The sequence below is a fragment of the Syngnathoides biaculeatus genome, chromosome 12, assembly GCF_019802595.1.
Source record: "Syngnathoides biaculeatus isolate LvHL_M chromosome 12, ASM1980259v1, whole genome shotgun sequence".
In the NCBI taxonomy this organism is placed as follows: domain Eukaryota; kingdom Metazoa; phylum Chordata; class Actinopteri; order Syngnathiformes; family Syngnathidae; genus Syngnathoides; species Syngnathoides biaculeatus.
Genome location: NC_084651.1, coordinates 13,991,898 through 14,019,415, shown reverse-complemented (window position 1 = coordinate 14,019,415; position 27,518 = coordinate 13,991,898). Strand labels below are relative to the sequence as shown.

Below are 27,518 nucleotides of genomic sequence, written 5' to 3'. Positions count from 1 at the left end.
GGCAACTACTACCAGAGAAAAATTCCTTGTGTTTTTACATGCTTGACCAATAAAGCTGATTCGAAGTGATGATGATGAAGATTATATACAGTACATACTGTGTATCCATCCATTTATCTGAGCCGCTTCTCCTCACAAGGGTCGTGAGAGTGCTGGAGCCTATCCGAGCTATCTTCGGGTAGGAGGCAGAGTACAACCTGAACTGGACACCAACCAATAGAAGGGCAGATAGAACAATCGCAATCACACCCCCCCAGGGTGTCTTGGGGGGGACAAAACACAGGCACAGGGAGAAGAGAAAGCTCTGAACACCTGAATTCGACTCTGGCCTCACTCGGGGCACTTCAGTTTCCTCCCAGATCCCAAAAACATGTATGGTAGATTGATTGCGTGGGGTTTTGTCCGGGCACTCCGGTTTCCTCCCACATCCCCAAAAACATTCAACATTAATTGGACACTCTAAATTGCCTGTAGGTGTGAATGTGAACGGTTGTTTATATGTGCCCTTCGATTGGCTGGCAACCACTCCAGGGTGTACCCCACATCTTGTCCAGTTAGCAGGGACAGGCTTCAGCATACCTGAGGATAGGTGGTGTAGAAAATGCCCCTGTTCCCTCCCCATTATATAGGTCAAATGGGCTCCAGTTTTACTTTATTTTGCACTGGTAAAGGTTTTTATACACTTCTGTGTCAATGGGAAATTTTACCAAACGCTGTCTTTTGAGTTAATAAATTTTGTGAGGTGATAGTGTGTGTAATAAATTGCTGCTTTGTCCTATGGGACAATGGCAATATCAAAACTTGGAAGTCAATTGACAAATTGTTTTGACAATGGAGGTTCCACTGTAGACAAAGGCCCCTTACAAAGTCTTTCACAATCTAATTCCAATATTTTATATATAATGTCCACAAAGAAAAAATCTTTCATTTTATACATGGATCTTCAACAATCATTCTGGTAAACCTTTGTGTACCTGTAGTCAGTTTTAAGTACATTTAATGAGTACTGCAGTGGTGTTGAGATGGCTGTTTTCAATATACTGGTTTTACTGTACACAGAAATTTGAGATTTTTCTATAATTGAAAAAAAAAACGAATTAGCTTTATTACCAACTGTACATTACACTCGTGCAAAGGCACACTTCATTTCTAAGATATATTACAAGCCAAAAATGTACAATGCTTTTCTGGTAGAAAGTAAGACTACAAAATATTTAAAGCAATTTAAAAGAACATATTTGGGAACACAAGACCATGTTCAATAGGTCCCTCCATAAAGTTTCTTTTTGTAGTAAATCTCAATTTAGCCCCAAAACCATTTGACCTAATGTCTTTGATATTAATATTAACAGGAGATTAGGGGAGATGATGCAGCAGGTAAATACAAAAAAATATATATATTTTAAAATTTTAAATGGAAATCTGACCCTGATCCAAATTGTGAAAAGAATACATCTCAACTTAACATGTAAATTTCTTTGTCCTACCTCAATTACTATTTATGATTTACTGATGCAGCAAACTTTTCCAAATTAAACTGTGAGGATTTGTTGCAGAGTTGTTAGTTTTACAAGGTGCAGCAAATTGAAAAGCAAGTGCGATGAATGTTGCAACGCCACTAAAGCAATAGTTCAATTCGTCAGAAGACTCAGGAGAGATGTGACATACAAGCTGGACACCAACGACACTGAGGAAAGAATAAAAAAATACATAGCCCAAAAAAGCTCAAGTGGTAGTGAATCAGAGAAGGAGTCTTGAGAGCACCGAACACTCACTACTGGTGCTTGTTTTCTTTAAAAAAATAATTAAAAAAGTTAAAAGAACATATAATTATTACAAGTAACTGTCTTTTGAGCTCCTGTGCCCATTGTCATAGTCCGAGTCCCGCCGGTGTCGGTGGCGTTCTTTGTGGCGGCCACTGTAGTCGTCGCTGTAGTATCGCTCTTTCCGCTTCTCACCGTAGCGGTCCTCAGAGTGTCTGTGGTGCCTGTTCCTGTCTCTGTGCTTGTCATCGTAGCCATGCTCGTGCTTCTTGTCTCGGTTCCTGTCATGGTGCCTGCTCTTCTTCCCGTGGTGAGAGTGTCTGCGGTGGCCGTGTTTCTCATGGTGCTCCCTCTCCTCGCTACTCTGCTGCCTCTCCTCCCATGGGTGACAGTAGGTGTAGACCTCCTCCTGTGGTTCCTCTTTGGCTTGCAATGAAGGTTGACCAGCTGGTTGGGAGAGACTCATGGGGTGCGCCCCGAGTGCAGTAATCTCCTGGGCCTGTGGCGTGCCGTGGTTCTGATCTTGGATGTGTGGTGTATGGAAAGAGTTCTGGACAGACGGGTCGTGGTTGCTGCCAGATTCCTGAGGCTGGTGCTGTTGCTGGTGGACAGGTATAGCATTGTTGCATGCTGGGAAAGCCGACGCCATTCTCGTGTCTCCTTGGAGTTCCGAGGCTTCGAAGCTCTCCGCTTGTGGTGTTTGTACTGCAGAAATGTTTCCCGCTTGAGTTACTGTGTTGCTTGGCTGAATTTCTACAGGATATTCATGGTCACTGAGGACTGATTGACTGGCGGTTTGGCTTTGTTCCTTCAGTTTGTGTTTGGCCTGAGATATCTGTAAAAAGCCTTGATGAAACGTTGTAACTGGACTGATTTTAGGAGAAGCATGCTTAGCATCTAAAGGAGCAATGTGACTAGTTTCCCTGGCTTTGTTTTCTGTCACACTGGAATAGGTGGAAATCTTTTTCAGTATCCCACTAAGAGGTTTGGAGGTATTTGTGTGCTCTGACGGCACCTGTGACCTTCCTTCCAACCTTCCTTTGTCTGAATCAGAGAGAGAAGTGATGTCATCTTTCTTGGGGGTATCACTGCTGCTGATTTCACTCTCGTTTTGAAGCGTCGCCAGGCTTTCCAAGAAGGCTTCCGTGGAAACATCTGGGGGCTTATCTTTCAAGGAGACCGGAGAAGCTTGGGGTACGGCCTCAGCATCTTTGCCTGGAGATGTCTTTGCAGCCTCCGTCTGGCTGGAAGACTGCTGTTCGGCTTGGACAGGTTTGACTTCTTTTTTCTTGATGACAAAGCGCTCTCGAGGCACAGCGGTAACAACAGCAACAGCGGGAGCCTTGGAGCCCCCGGTGGATGGCGCCTCCTTTTTCTGAGCAGGTTGGGCCTTGTAAGTGTCATCTGGAGGTTTTCCTCCAACATCTGGAAGCGGCGGGAGTTCTCCACCCCAGCCGAGTAACACACCTGGAAGAAAACGCAGAGGCTTGTGGGATTCCTGACTGCTGTTCCCTGCTGCAGATGGTTCTTCAAAAGACTCTGTGATGGGCTCCTCCACAGCTTCTGCAGTCTCAAGTACTTTATGCTTCTCGCTTATATTGGGAGTCGTCAATGAGGCTAGGAAAAGCTTCTCATCTTCTTCTTCGCCATGAGTTTCTTGGACAGGAACTGGGACGGGCTTGACTTCGGGAGACATCCTTGTCGTTTCATTAATGTCAACTGGATGATAATCTCTTTTCGGCCTCTGACGAATTATAAGTCCCAAGAGAAGATTTGCTCGGTTGTTTTCGAGACCTGCCGAATCAAACGACATAACATTTGCGTCATTAAAACTTCTTGGTTCCTTACAGAGAGGAATATACTTATTTTGGTCACCTGGCCCATCAAAAGGCACAAGCTGGTGTGGTACTTTTTCAGACGCGCCCAAAGGAATGAGATACATGTCCTTCACTTGTTTACGGTTGTTTGACACCACCCCAAAACGCTTTCTGCTGCTAAAGTAAGCATACAGGAGAGTGTAGGAGATCTCATCTTCCTCAGTCACAGGAGTGAAGCGAATTAGGCAAACTTCCTTTAAGAATATAAAAAAAAAAAAAAAAAAAAAGAAGAGCATGTGTTAGCAAAGTAACAATCAGGGTACCGTTCCTTCCAAAAGTATTGGAATGATAGGGTTTTTTTTTTTTTTTTTTGCATTATGAAGATATTTGGGTTTCGGATTAAAAGATGAAAATGAGACAAAAGTTAAGAAATGAAAAGTATTGGAACAGAATTTAACTGAAAGTGAATAACACTGAATATTTGGCGGCATAATCTTTACTTGTGATAAGCCTGCGAACCATTGGCTTTATTAGGCTTGCAGTCTTCATTTGAAATCATTTTCCAGGCCTTTACTGTGGTCTCTCTTAGTTCTTGTTTCTGTGGGTTTCTCCCTTCTGTTTCCTCTTCAGGAGGTCAAAAGCATGTGCCATTGGGTAACGTTCTGTGACCGACTTGGACAGTCTAAGATCTTCCACTTCCTGGCCCCGATGAAGGCCTTTATTGTGTTGACAGTGTATTTTGGGTCAGTCTTGAAGCATGATAAAGGTTCTCCTGATTAGTGCGGATGCTTTTTTCTGTAAATTGCCAGACAAAATGGTTTTGTAGACTTGAGAATTGATTCTGTTCCTACTACCATGAATTATAACGTTATGAAAGACAAGTGAACCTGTTCCAGAAGCAGCCACACAAATCCAAGCCATGACATGACTTCCACCATACTTCACAGATGAGCTTGTGCAGATCCGTTCTTTCGCCATACTTTGGCCTTTCCAACATTTCGACAGAGGTTAATCTTGGTTTCATCAGTCCATAAAACTTTTGTAGCTCATCTCCATACTTCTTCACAAAATCCAATCTGATTCTTTTTGCTGAGGTGTGGTTTGCAACTTGTGGTATGGCCTATGTATTTCTTCTCTCGAAGTCTTCTTCAACCAATGTATTGTAGTACTATCGCCCCTGCCCCGTTGAGAATGCCAATGATGTCTTTGACTGTTGCCTTTGGGTGTTTATTTTTTTGCTCTCACAATCTTTCTGTCATCAACTACTGTGGATTCCCTTGGACAAACTGTTCGAGCTTTGTTGCTCAGTACACCATTAATTGCTTTCTTTTTTAGGACATTCCAATTTATTGTTATTGATTATGCACAATATCTGTGCAATAGCTCTGATCAATTTTCACTTTTGCCTCAACTTTAAAATGGTTTGCTTTCCTATGAACACCTCTCTGGTCTTCATGTTTGCTTAAACAGCAAATGAAGTTTCACAGGTGAAACCCAACCCAAAAAACAAGCAAGCACTCTCTCATGTCACTCAATCTAAAAGGCAATACCTGGGCAACTGGAAATAGTCAAGTTCCAGTAGTTGTGCTGACTAGAAAATAGGGTGGCTTCAAACAAAAGGTTCTCTATCCTGACTGAACACATATAAATGTAAATAATGTGAAATAAAAGATGGAATTCTGAACTTTTGCCCCATATTCATCTTTTGATTTGAAACCCAAGGTCTTCAGTATACAAGAAAAACAAACTAATTGACCTTGCCATTCCACTACTTTTGGAGGGGACTGTAACTGTAATGTAATGTCTGAGCGCTCCTGTTAAAATGTCAATATATTACTTTAGTTCCTGTAGCACGTATCTTCTCCAAGTAGTCCCACACAGTCTGCGGACTTATCCTTCCGCCAACCTGGATGCTGTCAGGAAGATCCTATGAAGAAAAAGCTTTTAAATATTTGCAGTCACTCACATTTGAAAAATGTACGGGTGTGCTCAGTCATGCTCGCAAATAAGTTGCGGGTGTGATTAGGGATGGAATCTCAAAACCTTAGTATAATTTACTGGATTAATATAACATAACTGTAAATTAAAAATAAAATGAACAAATACATAACTAAAACAGAAAACAAAAAACAAAAATTTCAAACCCAAATGATAATTTCCAATTTCAACTGATATTAGTAGAACATGATAAACGGTATTTAAAATTTTTCATCAATAAAAATTCTTGATCTGACAAACATTATCTGAAGCAAAGTTAAATGCACTGGCCTGTCAAGGAATAAACACAAACGGTCTATACGCACAATGTTTTGAAAATATTAAAAGTTTACTTCAACATAATCGGCACTAGTGACAACAAGCTAGCGATACGTTGTAACAAACACTCCAGTCGGCAATTGTGATGTATTGTTATAATCTAGCGTAATTTATGACGGTATCTATTGTCAATCCATTGATGAAAGCTGGCAGTAGATCTATATCTTCCTAAAGCATGTAGAGGGGAAAAGCTTTCATCTTCAAGATTACGCATACCACGGGGAAAATGAGTTAGAATTTAGATCAAGTCAAAGTAAATCACAATCTTGTACGTATTATAGTTAGCGGGGTGGGTGGGTACGCCGCAAGTGCCGTAAATAGGAGACTAGCTTGCTAGAACGTGCCTTTATGTGCTCGACGTATTGGCCACACCTGAATCGAGATGGATAATAGTCTAACATCTTTTTTTTTTTTTGGGGGGGGGGGGGTGCACGTCGTCAGACGATCAACCAAAGCTGCCTCGGGATTAACGCATTGAGCACCCCAGTGTAGTTGAATTTCCTTTGACATGACTCATTATGTTGATGACTTTCAACGTAAATGCGCTCGCAGTATGTGAAGAAGCTCTGAACGTGCGCTTTTGGCATTACTTCCGGACATGCTTAGTACAGTTAACTTGCATTTGCTGTTTCCGGGTGAATACTGATTGTTTAAGAGCAAGCTTGTTTAGTTAACGTTTATGAAATAAACACATAAATTAATGTCAAGACTACACAAAAAAGTGACGTCTTTCAATATCGTCAAAAGTGAGTGACTGTATTTGTACAATATACTTTCAAAAGGAGTGGTCCACTTTGATTGCCTCAGTATTTCAGTACAGTGGTTATGCTGAAGCAGTCAAACAACGGTTAAAATAGCATGTTTTCATCAGATACAAAATTTGGTAATTATAAAACCATAATTAAATGTGTTCTAAAAACTAGACAATAGTTAAAAAACAAACCAACAAACTTTAGTTCTTTAAGTGTGTACATTTGCCTTGATGACATGCCACCTTTTAAGGAAGGACTCATTGGCACGTTGACATTTTGTACTCGATGTGACCCTTTTTCCCCATCACAAGTGTGTTCAAAATGCAGTTTCTTCTAAATTTCCAAATAGTTTTTCTAAATTTCAAGGGAATCTCATCTACAGACTATTTAGGTCGCTTCTACATATTTAACTGGACTTAGGTCTGGTTTTAGATATGATTGGCATCACTGTGAAGAAGGAGAAGGTTTTAATAAACCTTTGTCCAGAAATCACACAGAATAGTGCAGAGTTGGCCTGACTTGCAACGTGAATCGTGAAATGCTGATATAAAAAGTTAAACAGATGGTATGGACTCAGGCCCAAATCATAGGTAAATTGGATCAATTTCAAAGGGGTGGCAAAAGAGTTAAAATCTTTGAGAATGTTAAGGTAAATTTCCCTTTCAAAGTGTATTAGGAGAGGGGGGCTGAGGGGGCGTTCGTTAGAAAGTGTGACTTACCTGAGTCAAGTTGTCGAGAATGCCTGACACAGGAAAAGCTTTTGTGACAAGTTTAGCCACAGAGTGCATAGTAAGGAAACCTCGCCACAGGGGCTTCAGACTGGAAAGGAACGATGTGTCATCATCTCGGCCTGCCGTATGATCAGACCTGAGATGGAGAGAGTAGCCCTTTAGCCACAAATTAAAGCTTCTTTATAGTCGTACAGGCAGCGACCACGTTGACATCACTTTGGCTCTCCTGCGCATCGTTTGCTTTTGTACTCGAGCGCAACCCAACATATGAAGTTTTGAAAATGTATTGCAGTTCTCCTCAACAACAACAACAATGGCGACCGTGGAACAGTGTCTGATAGAACAAATGTGACGAAAGAGGACCAATCACAAGAATCTCTGAGGTATTCTACGCGCAGCGACATTTGCCGTGTGGGCTAAAGCGTCGGTCACATAATGTTGGTTACGCAAGCGAGGGAGTATAAAGAGGCCTTTAGGCTGTCTAAGAAAATCTGCGGAAATCACCTTTGCTCGTAGTTTGTGTGAGCCTTCTGAAAGCTCTCCTCTAAGACAGTGAGGTGTAGGTCATCCTCAACAGCAGACGGTGCCAGCGTACTCGGCTCCTCGCCTTTGGCAGGTTGTCGCTTTGCCACTGTCGTAGCAATTTTGACAACTTTGGTGGGTGCCTCTTTGACTGGAGGTGCCATGCGCCCTTAATCAGAAAGAAAAGTCAGTCAGTCACTTCCGCCTTTGACATATATAAGGTCAGAACCAGGGCTGGATTTGTATGTCACCTGTACAGATTTTGCAGTTGAGGTCAAATAAGTGAGACTTATGTTTGTCGGTGGTATCGCTCTCTATCTTAGTGCTCTCTATGGACTTCTCCGGAGCACTTGGAGCTTCTACTTGTACTTCTGAGACTTTGACTGGTAGCTCAACCTGAGATGAATTGAGGGGGAGTCCACAAGTGAGTGGCACACATCCTTGTAAAATTAACAAATCACATTATAGCCCCTTTCCTTACCTCCACCTCCACGGGCTCAGGGACTTTCCCTGGTTCTTCACTCTCGATCTCAATCTCGCCTTTGTGTGTGATCTTGGTGATTGGACGCCTCTCAGCCTCTCTTTGCTCTTTTTCAATCATTTCTATTGTCTGTGAAAAAATAAAGTCATCCAGACATTTATTTGTTAACGATAGAGGAGAGGAGCATCAATAAGCCTTATTAATAGTCTTAACGGTTGTCAAAGTTAATGATGCATAAGTGATAAGTATTACTCACATGTCGATTCTCTCTTTGGCGCCAAGCAGCCAGCTCCTTAGAGGCCAGTTCCTCAGGACTCATTCGGATTAAATTAGCAGGAGATATTTCTGATTTGAGAACCTTCTTAAAGAGAACCTGAGTCGCAGGATAAAAGGACATTACTTTCAAATTGTACTATAAGAGTCATGATTTTTTTCTGCATATAATTTGTCTCATTTGGAGACATTTCCAACAACACTTACATTATTTTTAGTATCTTTGAGGTTAAACATCAAGCTTCGATACTTGCTCTTGTATTTGTTTTCAGTATCTTTATACATGTGGAAAAGTTCTCGCTCAGTCTTCTTGGCAACTTCTGAGGCTTTTTCTACGGGGACTTTCAAATCAGACTCCTTCAGCCTAAAATGCAGAGTGTCACACGTTCAACAACCTTACAAAACTGTTTCTCAAAGCTTTGCAATGAATAGGCTGTGTAATGTAAATTTACAAAACTTTCTTACCTCTGTAAAAGGATTTCTTTTAAAGAATCACGCACGCTGCGCCTGATCTCCTCCATAGATGCAGGCTTTTTTGAAGTGGAAGATGCAATTTTACTTTTTGCCTCGAGTTTCAGCTGAATGCCTGTGAGGACAGAACAAGTACCAAGGAAGTTTTCATTAAAAAAATGGATCTGCAATTCAAAGAGAGTTGTTCTTCTCTCAGTGTTGAATTCCATGCAAATATAAAGTTGTCAACAGCAAGCCATATCACTACTATATTATAGAACTATTCCTTCTAATTACCAGTGTGCCACTCTTTTCTGTCTTGTTCAAAAACATTCTGATTTTCTGCTAACTATTTTGAAATCAATCTGAAAACTGTGAAACTGATGGAAAATGCAAACAATTCTCATTCACGTGTATGCTTTCAGTAAAAGTTGAATAGTAAAAACAGGCTACCTATTCAGAACATTTTCATACAGTTGAATTCAATACCTGTTTTATGATGGGTTTCTTTGACATCTGCAGACGATCTTCGGCCTTGTTCCTATTTGAGGAGATAGTAAGTGTAAAATTACTACTCGATCATTTAACTAATCATATTTGGGGAAAATGTTTTTTTTATTTAAATTGAAAAGTAGGAAGATGAAATATTTGGCTTTAAAATGATAATAAAATGGGATTGTACTACATGCTGCTGAATTATTTCTATTTCATTAAAATGTTTTTTGTACTTTGAGGACGTGTGGAATAGTGTAACATTGCACTAAAATGTTTCTCGAGGCACTGAATCAATTGCAATTTATTCAATGGCTTGAGAAAGAATTGACCTGAATTAATAGTCGCAGGCATGAAATATGTTTCTAATGTTTTTATACAATCTATAACCAAGAGAGCCAAAACATCTACTATGATTCAGTGCAGTTACATACCATTGGAGATGGTAACCACAACGATAAAAGTTTAAAACTACTCTCACAGTGTTAGTTAAAAGAGATCATTATTATGTTTGTAATTTCTCATTATATACTGTGCAAATGCAACAGTGATATGTTGGCTGACTGTCGTTTTTTTGTACAATGTGATGGGTGATTGTATGTGTAATTTTTAACAGACGCTACAAATGTTGGCAAGTACACAGACCGACGTTAAGCATACACCCATGTGCAAGCCATCAGTGTACAGGGAAAGTAAAAGCAAAAAGACAACAAACGCTTATGTAGTGGAAACACTGGCTATGATTAATATCAGAGCATCACTTAGCTGGGGAACACACAGCGGAACAGATTTCGTAATGAGAAATACATTTATTTGGTAAACAACTATTATGGATAAATTGCTAACATGACTAACCTTCTTTAAAGCTCTCACCCCCCCTGATGTCAGTTCCTCGGAAGCTCCTGGCTTGGATTTTAAAGCCTGCTTAACAGCAAGGGCTTCCGACTTAATTTCTGGCCCGGGTATGGTCGGGGTTTCGGGCTCCAACTTTTTGCTCTCCTCCTCGCAGCACTTTAAGCACACATACATCTGATCCTCCTCCTCCATCTCGCGTACTTTGAGCAGGTCAAGACCAACACAGTCACCATGGAACCAGTCATCACAGCGGCCACAGCCTACCATGAACCTGAAAAGGTAAAATGATCATTTGTTCAATTTTATTTTTCTTCCTATAAGAGATAGATCTGTACTATGCACACTCTTGTGATTGCTGCATGAGAGTCAAATCACTGTAAGACATACAATTGCTGGGAATAATAGTATTACAGTATACATTTGCACCCAGAAGTTCAAATACACTGTGCAAAAAACATTTCATTTTTTTCATCTGAAGTCAAATCAGACATAACATCGCCTGTTTTGGGCCAGTCATGATGAACAAAATTATTTAATTTTGTTAAATACTACAATAATGAGAGAGAGAATTCGTTAGAGAATTTTCAACTATTATATTCAAGGCCAAAAGTTTAGATACAGCATTTCCTTTGAACTGCATGATATGGGTCAAACGTTTTGTGTAACCTTCACTAGCTTCTGACAGTACTCTGCTGGAATCCTGGCCCATGGAGAAGTGGCAGGTTAATTCATCAATAATTCATTAACATTAGAGCAATTTATGATGATTATTGATTCAGTGGTTTTATTATTTTTTGTATCAAGAATTTCATTGACTAAACTTTTGTTGAAATTAGTCATATATATATTTGTATGACTAAGTCTTTGTTATGAAGCTGACACTGAGTATCATAACTCCACACTTTGGTGCAGGGTTTTGACTTATTGGATCAATCAACATTTTTCAGAATAAAGCCCGTTTTCGCACTGCACATGGTTTGAGTGTCTTTTACTATTGGGTAGGAGTGAGGACGCCTGACATTGCAGCAAGAATGGCAGCATGTTGCAAGCACGTCTATATTTGGCACTGGTTGCTAAGCTAATGACTGGTTTGTACATGGTTACAACGGAAAGCCCTAACTTTGCTAACAATGAGACAATGTGACATGTTAAGCATTATATTTCATTTTATGCGAACTGCTTTAAATACTAAAATTACAAGCTTCTCATACTTTCAAAAACCAACGTGATATACTCAATGTAGTGGAGAGTTCTATCCATCTCTGTAATTTTTAAAATATTTTTTCTTATAAAGTTTTTGTCCTCCATGTAATTTACAGTACAACTGAGGCAAAATCTCTAGCTATTAAATGTGAAAGAAGCACTATACCCAAACTCATTTTTTCCCATTTAAGGGTGTTTGCTGTAGCGGCAACTGAGGAGCAGAAACCCACCTCATAAGCCTCCAGCCAATGCAACATGGCATCACATCACAGCAGCACAAACACTATGAATGGGTTGACCGACAGCACACTGTGATGTGTAGTAATTAGCATCCCCAACCTTTCTTGATAAAAGTGTTTTGGAATTGAGCTATCAGTAATAAAATGATGACATAGTGCTCATTAAAGCTTCTCTATATTCACCCGTGCGGCATCTGCACCAACGTCACTGCGGCTCTCCTGTGCATAGTTTGCCTTTATTCTTCAGCGCAACCCACGTGTACAGTTTTGAAAATGTATTGCAGTTCTTCTCCAAGTCAGGGGTGTTGCTATGGCTAATAAAACCTTACGATGACGCACTGTGGAGTTTTACCAGCACATTTTGATCATTTGGTCATTGTAGCTGTTTTTACATTCCTTTCAGTAACAAGGAACAAATCAACAACAATGTTGACCCTGTTAAACTGCCCATTTGAACAAATAGACATAAATGACCAGATGATACGTTTAATCATGCTGCAAAATTGATCGAGAAGGGAAAACCGTCGGCGGTATGTGGAGCCGGGAAGAACGGTGATTACGTCATCACAGCATGTAACTAAAACGGACCAATCACAAGAGATGAGCGCCACTGCTTTCCCCACGCAGCAACTTTTTGACGTGTGCATGGTAGGCTAAGTAGAGGTGATGCGCAGGGCAATACATAGGTCACGCAATGGAATATGGGCGTCGTTGACCCCCGATTGCAGTAGTATAAAGTGGCCTTCATTGTCAATCTGTATATGTCAGTGTTATGGCAACAAATTTTACATCTCATTTTTTTTCACTGGTGAAAACTTTTGAGAAAGATTTATCGGTAATAAGACTTACATGTTGTTGTGGTGTTTCTTGCACTGACCACAGCAATTGTTTCCATCCCACACAGACTCACTGTTGGCAACTTGCTCTTGCTGCTGTTGCACCTGTTGCTCAACACTTTCTTTCTTTACAACTGGAGCGTTGTCCGGGATAAACAACTGTGGCTCATCCACAGAGATGCTTCTTGCAGTTTTACTTTTTTGCTTTTGAAAAATCTTTTCAGGCTTCTTGATTTTAGCCTTCTCCTGCCCCAATTCTTCCAGTGTTTTGGACGTAAGACTCGGACGAGTGATATAGGAGTTTGAAGCATCTGCTTTCAAAGTGTTGAGTGTATGAGAGGGTTTAGTTGGACTGTGTTGTTCAATTAGGCGGCTCCCACTAGATGGCGCCTTCTTCACTGGAGAGCTGGACTTCACTCTGGGATCTCCTGTTTGCATCTTTGGGTGTTTAGGGACACACTCACGTGGGGTGTTTTCAGACCGTCTTTTTAAATATTCACTGCTACGCTTCTCTTTAAGAGACTTTAATTTATGAAGGTCATCACCATGGACAACTTTGGATGGTAAATTCTGAGAAACAGTAGCTCCTTTATTCATACTGCTCTGTTCACTTGTAATCACACCTTTCTTATTCGAATGAAGTGGTTGCTTGGGTTGGAGTTGGTTTTTGGCAAGAGTCGGTTTCTTTTCTTTACTGTCCCCCTTGTTACTTACAGTGGTCTCGTTATCTGGTGTCAATTTAACACCACTTTTCCTGATATTGACAGGCTTTTGGTTTTTCACCATCGACTGAGTATCATCTTTAGCTTCTTGACCACACATTTTTATTTCTGTCCCATTAGCCGCCTGGACGTCATTGGGGTTCACATACGGACCCAATCCAAGTGGTGTTTCATCAACGCAAATCTTCTCAGTTATATCCCGGTCCGCGACTTTCTCAGGTACAGGATTCGATACAGAGACACCACTGTCTGACAACATCGGAAAACCAATATCCGCACCATAAGGAAAACTACCATCAAAGTTGGCTTCCGCATCCTGGAGATATGACGGTCCAGGAAGTAATTCAATCTTGAATCCTCCAATGGTGACAGTCAGTCGTTTCAACACAACAGAAGGTTTTAACCACAATACACCTTCAATATCGTTGATATTGATGCGTCCACCCAGAGTTAGTTCTTTCTTCAACTGTACACCTTTTACTCCTTTCTTTATCAAAAAGGACTTCTGCAGCCTGTTGCAAAGGTTCTTTCCCGGTCGTCCTTTGGGTACTGCATCTGTGGGAATCTTGTCTTGCTCTGGACTGTGATCATGGGATTCTGTAGATTCTGTATCTAGGAGCCAAACAAACACACGTCACTCCATCTCTCTTGATTTGTTTAAAGTGGCATATAGAAAACAACATGAACTTGGGCCTTACCTAATTGTATATTACATGGACGTTTCCTGGGTCTGCCTACAGGTCTCTTGATCTTGCCTGGATTGGTCTCTGTTACTGGAAGGTCACCGCTGAGGCCTGTGGATGTTGAACCACCACTGAGCTCTGCCATCAAAGTCAGATGTTTAATGTGTGTGTGGGGGTGGGGGGGAGTAAATTACCATATTTAGTACTTGAGTTAAATGACACACCACTGCTTGAAATGTATATTAACTGGACATGATCTTAGAATGACCAATCATAGATAAGTGTTGAACATTTGACAAAAACTACACCTTAAAGAATAAGTTTTAAAACTAATTCCGGCCAACTCAGCACAACGTGAAAATGAATTTACGACTTAATTTTAAAACCATATGTTCTGTACTGATGGGGAGCGTACCTGCTGTGCCTGAAATTTGAAAAGTTGAGTCCTCATTATCCAGCAAGTTGAACTGAGAAGTTGCACATCCAAACATGGGATCTTTGTCACTCAGCATATTCTTGAGCGAATCTTCAAGGCAGAGTCCTGAACCAAACTCATTACTGGCTTCACATTCCAGATTTTGACCTATTATGAGGGTGTCGTCCAACTGATCACTGGGTATTAAAACGTTAAAAGTGTCCACAATATCCATGAATGCTGCTGCCTTCCTGAAAGGGAAAAGACAGGTAGAGAGCAACATTTAGTTAACCGATTTGTCACTGTTACGGCCACACGTCCATATTAAAGCATCACAAATAATAAAACATGATCGAGGCTACGTCTGAACTTAAGTACTTATGGAGAAAATTGGTGAGGGTGGGCTTAAGTATGCGTCAATAACACGATTCAAAGTGTTGTCCATTAGTGGTGCAGGTTACCATCTTAAACTAGCAGATAGCAATTAGCCAGCAGTTTAATTGTAGGAAAAAAAAGGTTATCGCTTCAAAATATCGGAGGCTTTTTGACAAACTAGAACGTTTAGCCAGTATCAGCATGATATTCTAAACTTCGAACCGCACCAAATGCAAATCTGTGAATGAAGTTTGAGCAGCAAACGTGTAGACAAGCTGCTGCAGGCCATTTAGCATGTAACTACAACCAAGGGGTAATTTTATTGAACACAATGTAAAATTGATTAATGTTTTTAAATGGAAATGAATGTAAAATGTTACTCATAAACACTGGTATTCCATAGCGAGTCTAAATAAGTTTCCTGTGGTTAGCCCACGTTGCTAACACCAATCGACAACTCTGGAGCATATCCGTTACCAAGCTAAAGATGACCTGTGGAGGAACTTTGCGTATTCCTCAAGTCTCTAGCATTGGAAAACCCATGTGTCCCTACGACAGTATAATAACGACTGCACAACTGCGCTTAGTCGTTCTGGAGACACAATGACAACATATACAGTGGGTAAGATATCAAGAGCGAGGCAAAAAATAAGTGGGACATGCTAACTCGGTGGTGCTAGCAGAGGCCTAGGATTGTTTGTAGCCTGAGCCCAGCTAACGCAGTCGTTGCGCGAACAAGCCCACGAGCACCGAGTTCAGCTTTGGCTCACTCTTTATTTCAGTGTGTGGGCGTTTATACATAGACGCTTACCTGTGTCTGAGTGGAATGGTGAGTCCAATTCGTGTCGGTTACATAGTCCCGCGGCTGCTTGCCTGTATGGCTGCCACCACCAACTTCCTCTCGAGCAGCTAAGCCGTCATTCGTCCCGCTGCCGCAAAGCCCTGACGGCAAGAGCTGCCAGTCACGTGGTTTGTGTTTACAGCAGGTACCTTAGCAGCTGACATCCTGACTCCAGACGGTTATTCCTCATTACAAAGTCATCCCCCAATCTTTTTTTTTTTTATGTAAAGTATAGTGACATCATAAGGTAAGACGTAAAGCAGAGGTGTCCAAACTTTTTCTTCCAAGTGCAACATACAGAAAAGTTATAGGATCCATTGACCATTTTCATATTCTTCACCTTTCGTTTATTAAACCCAATAAAACGTAATCTGTCAGTACAGGTAAACATAATGTGAAGCAATTCTATTTTTTTTTCTATAAGTGAATGTAAAAAGTCTTCACACCCCTGTCCAAATGCTAGGTTTTGCAATCTACCAAAATGAGATTTTTTTTCAACCACTAATGTGAACTATAAACCAAAAAAAAAAAGAAAAATCTTTTGAAGGAGACCTAAACATAAACAACTGAGATAATGTGGTTGCACATGTGTGCACATCCTCATACTGTAACTGTGGATGTGGCTGTGTTTAGAATTCACCAATTACAATTAAACTTATTTTAAATGTGACCCAACACACACTTGCCACCTTTTAAAGTGCATATGAATTAATTAAGAATAAAGTTCAGATCTTCTATTATTTTTTTTCTGATTTTGTTTTTGTATTCTAGCAAAAGCTTTTGTGTCATGGCTGACGAGTGTTTGGAAACGACTGTATTCCTAATTCCTTCCACCAGAGATGGATGAGTACCAATTCCACAAATCCCTATCAGGCCAACACCAACCTTGTTTCCAGGTATCTGGTTCAAGTCAAGGCTGCTGCGTAAGACAACAAAAATCTGACATTTATTAAGTACTTTCTGTAGTCAGCACCACACTGTTTGACTTAGAAATGTGATTTTCCTTTTCTGAAATTGCATGATTTTTTTTTATGGGAATGCATTTAGGTATATGTCAAACCTAGCCATCTGTCAATAAAAAGACAGACATGACAGAACACACCAGCGTACTTCTCTGACACAGAACAACTTCCATGAATTTGAGATGTGAATTGTTTAGAGCAGTGATTGGCAACCAAAAGTGATTATCCGGGGTGTTGCGGAAAATATCCAATTTCACTTATGTATCATCACAAAACAAATGTTCTACCATTAGATGACAGAATATACTGTGAACTTGTGTATCCACTTGTTGCCATTCTGCCATCAAAAGTACCTGTGAGTATAAATAAGCCCATATGACACATTTGAGGAAAGAGGAAGAAAAAACTGAGACAAAATCATCCTTATGTCACATCTCACTTCGGGCCTTCCTGAGGTGGAGTTTGTACATTATGCCTCTGCTTCTATGGGTTTTCTCAGGGTGCTTCCAAGTTTGAAAAACATCTTTTGTGACACCGGTGGAGGAATCTTTCTGACACACCTCATACTTTTCCTTAGTGTGGAGATGCACTACATAAACTGTAGTATCATCAGTTTCATGGTGTTGAATCATTTTCCTGACGCAATGGAGGCAAAATGACGACCACGACAGTACCAGTAGAGGGCGCAAGGAATTGAGGGGCTGTAAAAGAAATCTGAAAATAACATTAATTTTCCACATGAAGAATTATAAAGACGCTCTTCTTATTAATTTATGCCGTTTTAAAAACAGTGCTTCTTAAGTGTGTTTTCTCACTTCTTCTGGTGTCCATTTGTACATTTCCCTGACATTCCATGTTGCGTTTGTGGCTGCACTGTCAAGAAAATGGATTTTGCTACAACCCTGAACATCTGGCTGAAATGACATTTCTTATTCTGGCCCGGGTCCCTTGTGTGTGTTTGGACAGTTTCTCATTTTGTGATTCTGGGTCTCAGGTGCACATTTGGAACGTTTCCCTGGCCTTCTGTTTTCAAAAGTGGCCGTGATGGAAATGTAGTCATGAAAGGGAATATTTTCTGGCATCCACATACAATTGAATTGAATTGACTTGACTTGACACAGCACCACAAGTCGATGTCGTTTTCTAGTAAATGCCAGTAAATGTTGCATATTTATTGAGGTTGAACTGCAGGAAACAGCCGATGACAAAAGTGCATACGACAGTTTAGGCCTACCCAAGAAAATGCTTGATTCATTCAGATGGCTCCAAATGTGTCAACATGCACCACCCCAATAGGACTGCCCCCCTCCTCTGCCACTAGATAAAAGTCCAAACGGAGGCCTAATGCAATAAATTGTTTACTGCAGATATTCCACATGCGCTAATATTAAAAACAGACTGCACAAAGAAGCACCAAACGGTTTCCACCAAATAACCCCCCATCTTAATAACAACCAGTTCAGGCTGTACTCCGAATCTCGGACGAAAGACACCTGGGACAGGCGCCCAGCCCCAATTCCCCCGCGACCTTAGTAAGGAAAAGCGGTACGCAAAATGGATGGATGGCCCGTGAATGTGCACTACTAGTGTTTGACCACTAGAGGTCAACAGCAATCCACCAACGAATACCATACACGGCAAGGGATTATGGACATGCAGTTTTACCTTGAGTTAGGAGTGTAAATTCGTACAGGTACCTCTAATTTACTCGTATAGAAAATCAATTTTCCCCCATTGAGATTAACAGAAAATCTGTGAATCCGTTCGACATCAGAAGCATCACATTTTTGTTACGCTCTAGAAAAAATAGCGCTGTATTGTAATTCACAAGAGAATTTAAAGAAATTAACTGTTATAATGTAATTACTGCAATATTCATACTTGTTCCCATGCCGTCGAACTTGGAAAACGTCAATTGGTGCTACGAAACAAAGCTTAAGTAACACTTGATTCGATTGGAAAGTAGTGGTAACTAATTGAAACATCAATATTTACTTTTTATCAATATGTACTTCGCGAAAGATCAATACGGGGGACCCTCGTGTTGTTTTCAGTCTTTTCCATCTTTCGTTATACAGTATAGCCTATTATTTACTTATTGCATGTGGAAGGAGGAGGGATGGGAGTCTTTGTTCTGCAGCACCCTCAGTCCCAGCATCTCCAATAGTGTACGGAGGGGCGGGGAACAGCGTGCAGTGCTCACCCAGTGAGTGCGAGCTTCTGGCGTGCAGCTGAAGAGGGGGGGAAGGCGAGAACCGGCAGTGAAAGAAATCAAATCAATTAATCGATCAAATAACTCACTTCTACGAATCATAAGTGCACCTGCAGTCAAGCATCGAGGAGATTTTGGAGGAAGAAATAAATTAGGGCGCCCCCGCACGCACCCCCCCCCCCCCTTTTTTTTTTTTTTTTTTTTTTAGGAGGGTATCTGCTGGTCTTTGAGTCTGCAGCTGCCAACACCAGGAGGGAAGATCTTTCTATCTGACGCCTGCACGACCTACTGTGTGCAAATCTGGACTGATAAGAATGCATCAAAATAACCACTTACCTGAGCTGGTGGCCGAGAAAAACACTTTGGAGCCTCAGTATGGTCATGCTCTACGCCTGCTTGCTGAAGGTAATTCACTGCTTATACTGTACTTTACTTCCAATGTGTACACATATTCTTTGATTTTAACTACCAGTTAGAAAAGTTTCTATCCAAAGACACAGCGTCCGGTAATTCGATTGTTCTACACAAATTGAATGCAAATTATACAGTAAGTATGAAAAGTAGAGTTCAATGTGCATATATAGTCACTTCAGCATCATGCTCACCAACTGAACGTTCACTCATTCTTTTCCCGTACTGCTTATCCTTAAGAGAGTTGGGGGCGACCTGGAGTTTATCCCAGCTAACTCTGGGCGAGAGGCGGGGTACACCCTGAATCGGTCGCCAGCAGGGGTCGCAGGGCGCAATTATTATTATTATTATTATTATTATTATTATTATTATTATTATTACTCCCCCGTGGGAGAAAACTAGAGTACCTGGAGAAAACACAGCTATGCAAACTCCACATAAGCGAGACCGGTTTTTAACTTGAGCCCGTAGAACTGTGAGACAGATATGCAAACCAACTGTTCACCATTCCACCCCGACATATGTATTTTAAATAGTTTGCATTTGAAATAAATATAAAATCTACTTATGTTTGCAACAAAGTACAAATATACTCCGTATAAAGTGCCCTTTTGCTGTTATGCAGGCCAAAATGTGGGCTCAATTTTTTTTTTTTTGGGGTCTTTTTTTTCTTTCATGCTGAGTAAAACTGTTTTCCTCAAAGGACTCATTTCCTCCGCACAGTGTAAACACAGAGACAGGTGCTTTGGAGTGATTTAAAGTGAGTCTAAGCATGCAGACTGGCCATTAGGGAATATTTAATATACCGGCAATGTGTCATCTTTATAGTACCGTAAACACACAATGATTATCTTATAAACTGTTTTAACGTAAGGATCGACTTTTTGTTACTCTACAGTGTATAACTATTAAGTTAATTTTTTTTTGTTACAGTGGAACTGATAAAGATTTCTCCATTGTGGTAAACTACTGAATAAATGCTAGTATAATCTATTCAAATGATTGCTGTCAGGGAGTGAGACAGGAGGAAAGTGAGGAAAGTAATGCATTTTTTTCATAGCATAAAATATGGAATTTTACTAAGGTATTATATGTATGCCAATTGTTGTTCGTTCATGCGTCAGATGAAATGGATGCAGTAATTGCTCATCTCAAATATAAAGATGAGCTTAATGTAGCCTGCATGCATCGCTCGGTAACCCCGTGTCCTCCACTGGGCAGCGGAGTGGAAGCCTCCCATGTGTTGAGGAATGTGTTGATGAAACACCTGAGTGTCCCGCACTCTCCTCTCACTGGCATGCAGATATGATTACAAATGGGATCATCTGTTGTGCAGTACGCCAGACAGACAACATTCAAAATGGGTTGGCTCAAATATCCACAGACAGACCAGTGATCATTGCTTATCGTATTAAGTCCAGCTAGTGTGCTGCATACTGTTGTATAAAAATATATTTGATTCAGGAAGTGCTGTGTATCAGACAACAGTTGATGTACTCTGTCTAGTTTAGTGTAGTTTGTAAGATAGCTTGGGGGAAAAAAAGTGCCCAACATGGAGTGCTCAGTTTATCAAATTTCAGTCTGGGTTATTTCTTCTTAACTAAGGCTGAGAGAGTGCGGACCTCCACCTAAGCTTCAAGATTTGTGATCTGTAAAACTTATATCCATCCATCCATCCATCAACTGCTGGAGCCTATCCCAGCTGTTCACGGGCAAGAGACAGGGTACACCCTGAACTGGTTGCCAGCCAATCGCAGGGCACATCCAGACAAACAGCCGCACTCACAATCACACCGAGGGGGAATTTAAAGTGTCCAATTAATGTCGCATGTTTTGGGGATGTGGGAGAAAACCGGAGTGTCTGGAGAAAACCCACGCAAGCAGGGGAAGAACATGCAAACTCCACACTGCGGGTCCGGGATTGAACCCGGGACCTCAGAACTGTGAGGCCAACGGTTTACCAGCAGAGCCACCGTAGTACAGTCACTTGTGGAAAATAATTTTGTTGGAAAAGTGCAAATTTAGTAATTAGCCTTTAAAAATGTGATGAGCATAATCGACACTGCTTTCAGAAAACTAAACTTTATGAGCAGGAAAAAAAAAAGATTAAAACAATATTTGAAAAAATTCCCACATCAATCAGTACATACTGTAGCATTACATGACCTTTTGCTAAAATCATGCCTCGGAGTCAACAGGCAAGCTACATTTAAAGATTTTATTTATACGTTCAATTATAGTAATTATTAAAAGCATAGATACTGTATAACACAATAACATGCTGGAGTCCGAAATATGAAATCAATACATTGTACATGTATTCGTGCCTGTTGGTTAGAATAATACTCTGTCAGGTAGGTACGCTAGCCCATTTTCATGCAGTTTGCAAATAATATCAGTAAATATTATTTAAATATAACACACTTTGTTGCCTGAGGGTCACCCAGTAAATCGGTTCCTTAGTGGATACAATTGAGCTCATTAAAATTTAACATGAGCTCTTTGGCTCAGATTGACAGATGAAAGTGCAGCCGTTCATGTTTTGCACTTGGATTCACCTTTGATTGAAGAATAGTTTGGTTATAATATGAATTATAAATCATTTTCAGTTTACATCATAGACTTGCTTTAAAGATTGCCTGGACCTAGAAGCTGGTGTCAAAAGGCAAATCAGTAATGTCTAGATGTTTGTTATATTTGTGCTTGAACTCAACCTTTTGTCTTTTCCACTTGTAATGAGTGAACACTACCTTCCAGCACTCTTATCCTCCACAGTTGTACCCGTGTACTCTATGTTTTGGCAGTTATTTATCCTTTGGATCTAGTTGACATTGTCAATGAGTATCACTTCTGACATGTCCGCACAAACGCTTGAAGACACGATGGTGGTTTAAAAAATAAGGTTATGTCATATCATTTTTAACAAGCAATGCCTGTGTAAAAGTATCAACAGACTGGATACTGCATGAGGAAAAGGACCAGAATTGTGAAACATTTTGTGTTATTTGGGGGCTATGTTTTGCTGATGATGGTTTTGAATTGACTAATCTTTTTGGTACATCAGGTCACTGACAGTTTCACACCGTTTTTGCACAGTTTTCAAAGAACTTTAAATTGCAGTTCGTCGTTGTGCAGTCGTTTTTTTTTTTTTTTTTTAACGTCACTGACGAGCGAGAATAAATTGCAGTATGTTTACATTCTAGGCTGGCAGACATGCTAAAGTTGGATTTATCCACAATCTAACAGTGCACGGCCAAATTTGAAACTTTGCCAGATTCATTAATTAGATTTGTGAATTTAATTAAGAAACTGTAAAAGAAATACCAGTTCAGACACTCTCACTTCCATGGTAAAATCTCTGAAGAAACATAACAGTAAACAGATCCTAAAATATTCTTTTGTTTTATTTTGTTTTTCAAAACTATTTTGTGCTCCATTAGCACACTGAGATTTTGTATGCTTGGGTACAAAATACAATAAGTACTTCAGAAAACAAAATGTATTAATGAAATTATTTTGCCTGCGTAAATACTCCACTTCAATCTATCAGCAAGTTACTGCGTTTGTTTGTGTGCAAAATGGATTGCTTGTTGTTAATTGATTTGCGAGATCTAATTAATCTGATCTAATGGATTTGCTTTTTTTTTTCAAACCATGGTTGAAGACAGAATTGGTAAAGGTGAAATTAATCCAGAAACAGATATTTTTGACAATAGCAGTCACGGCAAATCAGTCAAATCTGCACAGTCAAGCACGAAAAATCACGCGCATATAGTTTGTTACGAGTAGAAAAAAGAGATATTGAAAGACATCGCTTATTTTGTGTAGTCTTGACATTCATATACATGTTTATTTCATAAACATCGGTAAGAAGCCTCATCCTAAACAATTTAGTATTCCCCCGGAAACGGAAAATGCAAGTTAACCATTATGAGCATGTTCAGAATTTATGCCAAAAGCACATGTTCCAAGCTGTTTCACGTGCAGCGAGCGCATTTACGTCGAAAGTCATCAACATAATGAGCCATGTCAAAGGAAATTCAGTTACACCAGGGGTGCGCAATGAGTCGATCGCGAGGCCGTTTTGGTTGATCGTGTGACGACGTGCCCCCCACAAAAAAACAAAAAACATTAGACTATCATCTATCTTGACGCTTGATTCAGGTATGGCCAATAACGTTGAGCACACGCACATAAAGGCGCATCCTAGCAAGCCAGCCTCCTATTTACGGCAGTCGCGGCGATGCGCGCGTGGAACCTCCCTCCACACCCCGCCGGTAGATCGCGAGAGGCTGGCTGCTTGAAAAGTAGATCTTCGGGGGAAAAAATCTGGGCATCCCTGAGTTGCAGTGAAAACATTTCTGGGATATAACACAGGTAATGTTTCAGTATCTAACTATAATAAGTATGAGATTGTGATTTACTTTGACTTGATCTAAATTCTAACGTCATTTTCTCCCGTGGTACCGTGTTATCTTGAAGTTGAAAACGTTTCCCCTCTACATGCTTTAGGAAGATATAGATCATCTACTGCTAGCTTTCATCAATGGATTGACAATAGATACTGCCTTAAATTACGCTAGATTATAACATCACGATTGCCGACAGGAATGTTTGTTACAATGTATCGCTAGCTTGTTGCCACTAATGCAGATTATGTTGAACTAAACTTTAAGCATTTTGAAAACATAGCGGGTATAGACCATTCGTGTTTATTCCTTGGCAGGCCAGTCCATTTAACTTTTATTCAGATAACGATCAAGATCAAATCAAGAATTTTTATTGGTGAAAAATTTTAAATACCGTTTCATATTATGTTCTAATAAAATCAGTTGAAATTAGAAATTATTTCTGAGTTTGACATTTTGTTTTCTATTTTAGTCATGTATTTGTTTATTTTATTTTTAATTTACAGTTATGTTATATTAATCAGGTAAATTATTTTAAGGTCTTGAGATTCCATCCCTAATCACACCCGCAACTTTATCTGTGAGCATGACTGGTGGACCACACGCGTAACTTTATATCTGCGAGCATGACTGACCACACCCGTACATTTTCACATGTCACATTGTCCAGCTTCGAAATTTGTGTGTAATTATAAAAAAAAATTATAAAAAAAAAAATTGAGAAATCTGTCAGCCCTGATGAAATCTGGTTAAAAATTGCATAAGAATCCAACTTGATTCCATTGTAAGATGACAGATGGTTCTGGAGTCACAAAGTTCAAATCCAAACTACAAGTTTTCTCATTCAAAGATATCCCCCGAGAGCCTAACACACTTTCCCAACTTGCTCTGCCCTCCGTTCATGCACTCCTGGAAGGATACTTCCGAGATTCACCACAGCACCGTCGTCACCTCCATGTTGATGTCACCCATGCCTTCAAAAAGTGTCCCCTTGATCACCCCCTCGAGCTTGGGAAAGGGGAAAGAAATCACATGGTGCGAGGAGGGATGTTGGTCCAGCACGGCGATGTTCTTCTCGCCCAGTAATATTTTCAAACCTGACTATTTTAAGTGTTAAGACAGCAGTCCAAGAAAGACATCATTTGCAAGCATGTGTAAAATGTAGTAGTACAGTAGTGTACTTGTGACACAGAATAAAAACAGCAACAAATGGTGTTGCTGCTGTTAAGGACAATTTGTATCAGATGTGTGCCTGATAGCTTGCCGCATGACTATCAAAAGTGAAGCACTAACCTATTATGACGCCTGAATCACTTAGCTGGTCGTGTCTGACACTCACAAGGGGTTGATGGTTCGACGCTTTCGCCACACAGTGTGCCATTAAATGCCAGAAAACACATTAATCACCTCTGCATCAACAGACCGTCCATTTCTCGCTCGTGAGCTGGAGAGAGGAAGACAGTTGTGTTCAAAACACACACGCACGCACACTCATGCACACACACGCACACAAACTCAATGGTGGAATGCCATGCCTCTTCTTATTGATGGCTTGGAAAAATCAAAGCTCAGTAACAGGAGTGTTAATGAATAAAGAATAGGTATGTGTTCAGGTAAGCGAATGGTGAGCGTTTTCTGGATCAAAGTGAAAATCACACATTATATGTATATTCCATAAACACTGAACTCAGCATTTTTTCTTTGCATTTACTCATTAAAATAAATTGGCAAAGTGTAATGCTGACCTTGCATCCTTTATAAATGGCTGTATTATGACAGAGAGGGAGAATTGTGCCCTGGGGGGGGGGGCACTTGCGGTCTAATTAAATGGTATTTTGTGTCCCTTGAAACTCTCATTTGGGATTTTGTAAACTAAAAGCCACAAATATGACAAATGTGTTGTTAGAAATTGAAAAAAAAAAACAACTGGCACAACTGCCTGGTTTTGAGCCAGTCTTACCAACTTGCACTAACACCATTGTCGTTGACTAAAGAGCCATTCATATTGTTGTTTGAAGATTTATTTTGAATGAATCTCTGACAAATTGAAGATTATTGGAACGGCATCATGATTAGATAATTTGCTTGCTTTCACATCTCATTTGTGTTGTGGGAAATTGGTTTTTGCTCGCCTTCAAAAATCACTTTTTTCACAGCAGCAGAGAATTTGAAGATGGCATTCAAATTTGATTTGTAAATCATTACTTCATCACAGTGCAACCAGATTTCAAATAGCGCGATCAGTCAAAAACAGAAACAGCAAGAGACCAAAACCCACGCTTATTGCCGAGTGCCCCTCCCTCCCTGCATTTACATTCATCTGTCCAAAACAGAAAAAGACAAAGCTAATTACTCTTTTCACTCCATTCGACCAACGGATTTAGGCTGTAAATCACAGCTGGCTTACAGCCTCTTTTTGTCTGATGTGAACAAGAAATCAGTTATTGGAGACTAATTTGATTTATTCATCTCTTCCCACATTGTTGAGCCTTTATAATGGGCTTTCCTTAAAAAAAAAAAAAACGACATAATTGCAGTTTCTTGGAATGTTTGTTTTCTTTTCAGACCCTTTTCTTAGTTAATTTACACCATTGCAGTCAGCTTATGTGTTAGTGTGGTTGAATTCAACCTGGCTCGGTAAACATTTTTACTTATGCATGAATGACTTTAGATGATGCATAATGCAATTCTGTTATCCGCTTTATTTATTTATTTATCTATCTATTTATTTATTTATTTATTTATTTATTTATTTAGATTAGAAATGTGTTCTAGGATGATTTTTTTTTTCAGTAGAATGTTGCAAAAGTTCCCACTCAAGGCATACTATATATTATGATGTTGAGCGGACAGCAACTGTTAAATGAATATTGATGATGTAACCAGATTTTAATTACAAGGTAACAAATGGCTAATGTATCAAACGTTATAAGTAGTCACTATAAAAAAAAAGGTTTCAATTCTGAGTGGAGTACAATAATTTGTTGGTCTTTTACTCTTTTTATATATGTATACATTTCTACATGTGTTATAGTCCAGGTGGATGCGCAGGACCACCACCCCATCTGGCCCCCTCTGCTGCAAGCAAAATAAAAACAGAGATGGCTGACTGCACACACTGTGTAACCCGTAAATTGCATAGGTTGGCACGCATTTATCCCATGGTTGACCATTTAAATCTTCACTTTTTTTTTTAAATTCTTCTCCTCGAGCAGCACAGCTGAAGCAGTTTTGGCCATTGCATCCGAGCGGATCAAGAGCACCAGAATAGTAACTCACAGTTGAAATGATTCGTTTCCCCTCAATGAGATTTTTTTTTTTTTATCCTGTGTGAGGATTGAAAGCAGTGACCTTCAAGTCACATTCTTGCTCCTCTGATCTCCGCGCTCCCGTTGCTCTCGTTCAGATTTATAAAAAAAAAACGATGACGCTTGTGCAAATGTTTTACCACATTTGTTCACTGTAAGCCGATTTACCTCTCTTTCACGCAAACACAATCTTTTCGTACCAGGCTGCACACCACAAGAGACACACACGGTTCTCCAGTACAAAATTCTTCATGGTCTTTACAACACATTATTGCTTCACACAAATGATACAAATACTGTGGCCATTTGAGAAGGTGAATAAATGTGAAAAAATACCAAGTAATCATCAACACTATAAATACATTTGACCGTGCTTAATTCGATCATATGCCTTGACAAAATATTCACAATGATGATGCTTACATGCTGCTCGTTAGCAGTTTCATTGTC

The 27,518-nt window shown here is 40.0% G+C and overlaps 2 protein-coding genes across 7 annotated transcripts in view; one reads left to right on the top strand and one right to left on the bottom strand.

The window, feature by feature from the left end:
* Window positions 1–624: 624 nt before the first annotated feature.
* Window positions 625–15,879, bottom strand: phf3 (PHD finger protein 3). 2 transcript variants are annotated; one of them, XM_061836909.1, is made up of 16 exons: window positions 15,737–15,879; window positions 14,551–14,801; window positions 14,151–14,246; window positions 12,744–14,064; window positions 10,453–10,723; window positions 9,595–9,646; window positions 9,121–9,241; window positions 8,863–9,019; window positions 8,639–8,755; window positions 8,383–8,511; window positions 8,153–8,297; window positions 7,884–8,070; window positions 7,368–7,515; window positions 5,418–5,507; window positions 3,639–3,834; window positions 625–3,557 (listed from the first exon to the last, which is right to left on the bottom strand). In XM_061836909.1, exons 2-16 carry the CDS (start codon window positions 14,783–14,785, stop codon window positions 1,834–1,836), a joined length of 4,989 nt encoding a protein of 1,662 aa, XP_061692893.1. In that variant the 5' UTR covers window positions 14,786–14,801; window positions 15,737–15,879; the 3' UTR covers window positions 625–1,833. The 2 variants fall into 2 exon arrangements, with proteins under 2 accessions (XP_061692893.1, XP_061692892.1); XM_061836908.1 differs by having other exon boundaries at window positions 626–3,557; window positions 14,151–14,273.
* Window positions 15,880–19,170: 3,291 nt separating this feature from the next.
* Window positions 19,171–27,518, top strand: part of khdrbs2 (KH domain containing, RNA binding, signal transduction associated 2) — a 57,924-nt gene continuing 49,576 nt past the window's right edge. For all 5 annotated transcript variants that reach the window (XM_061836915.1, XM_061836914.1, XM_061836911.1 and 2 more), the window contains exon 1: window positions 19,171–19,345. In XM_061836915.1, the coding sequence (XP_061692899.1) occupies window positions 19,255–19,345 (91 nt within the window). In that variant the 5' untranslated portion in view covers window positions 19,171–19,254. The remainder of the gene's footprint in view (window positions 19,346–27,518) is intronic.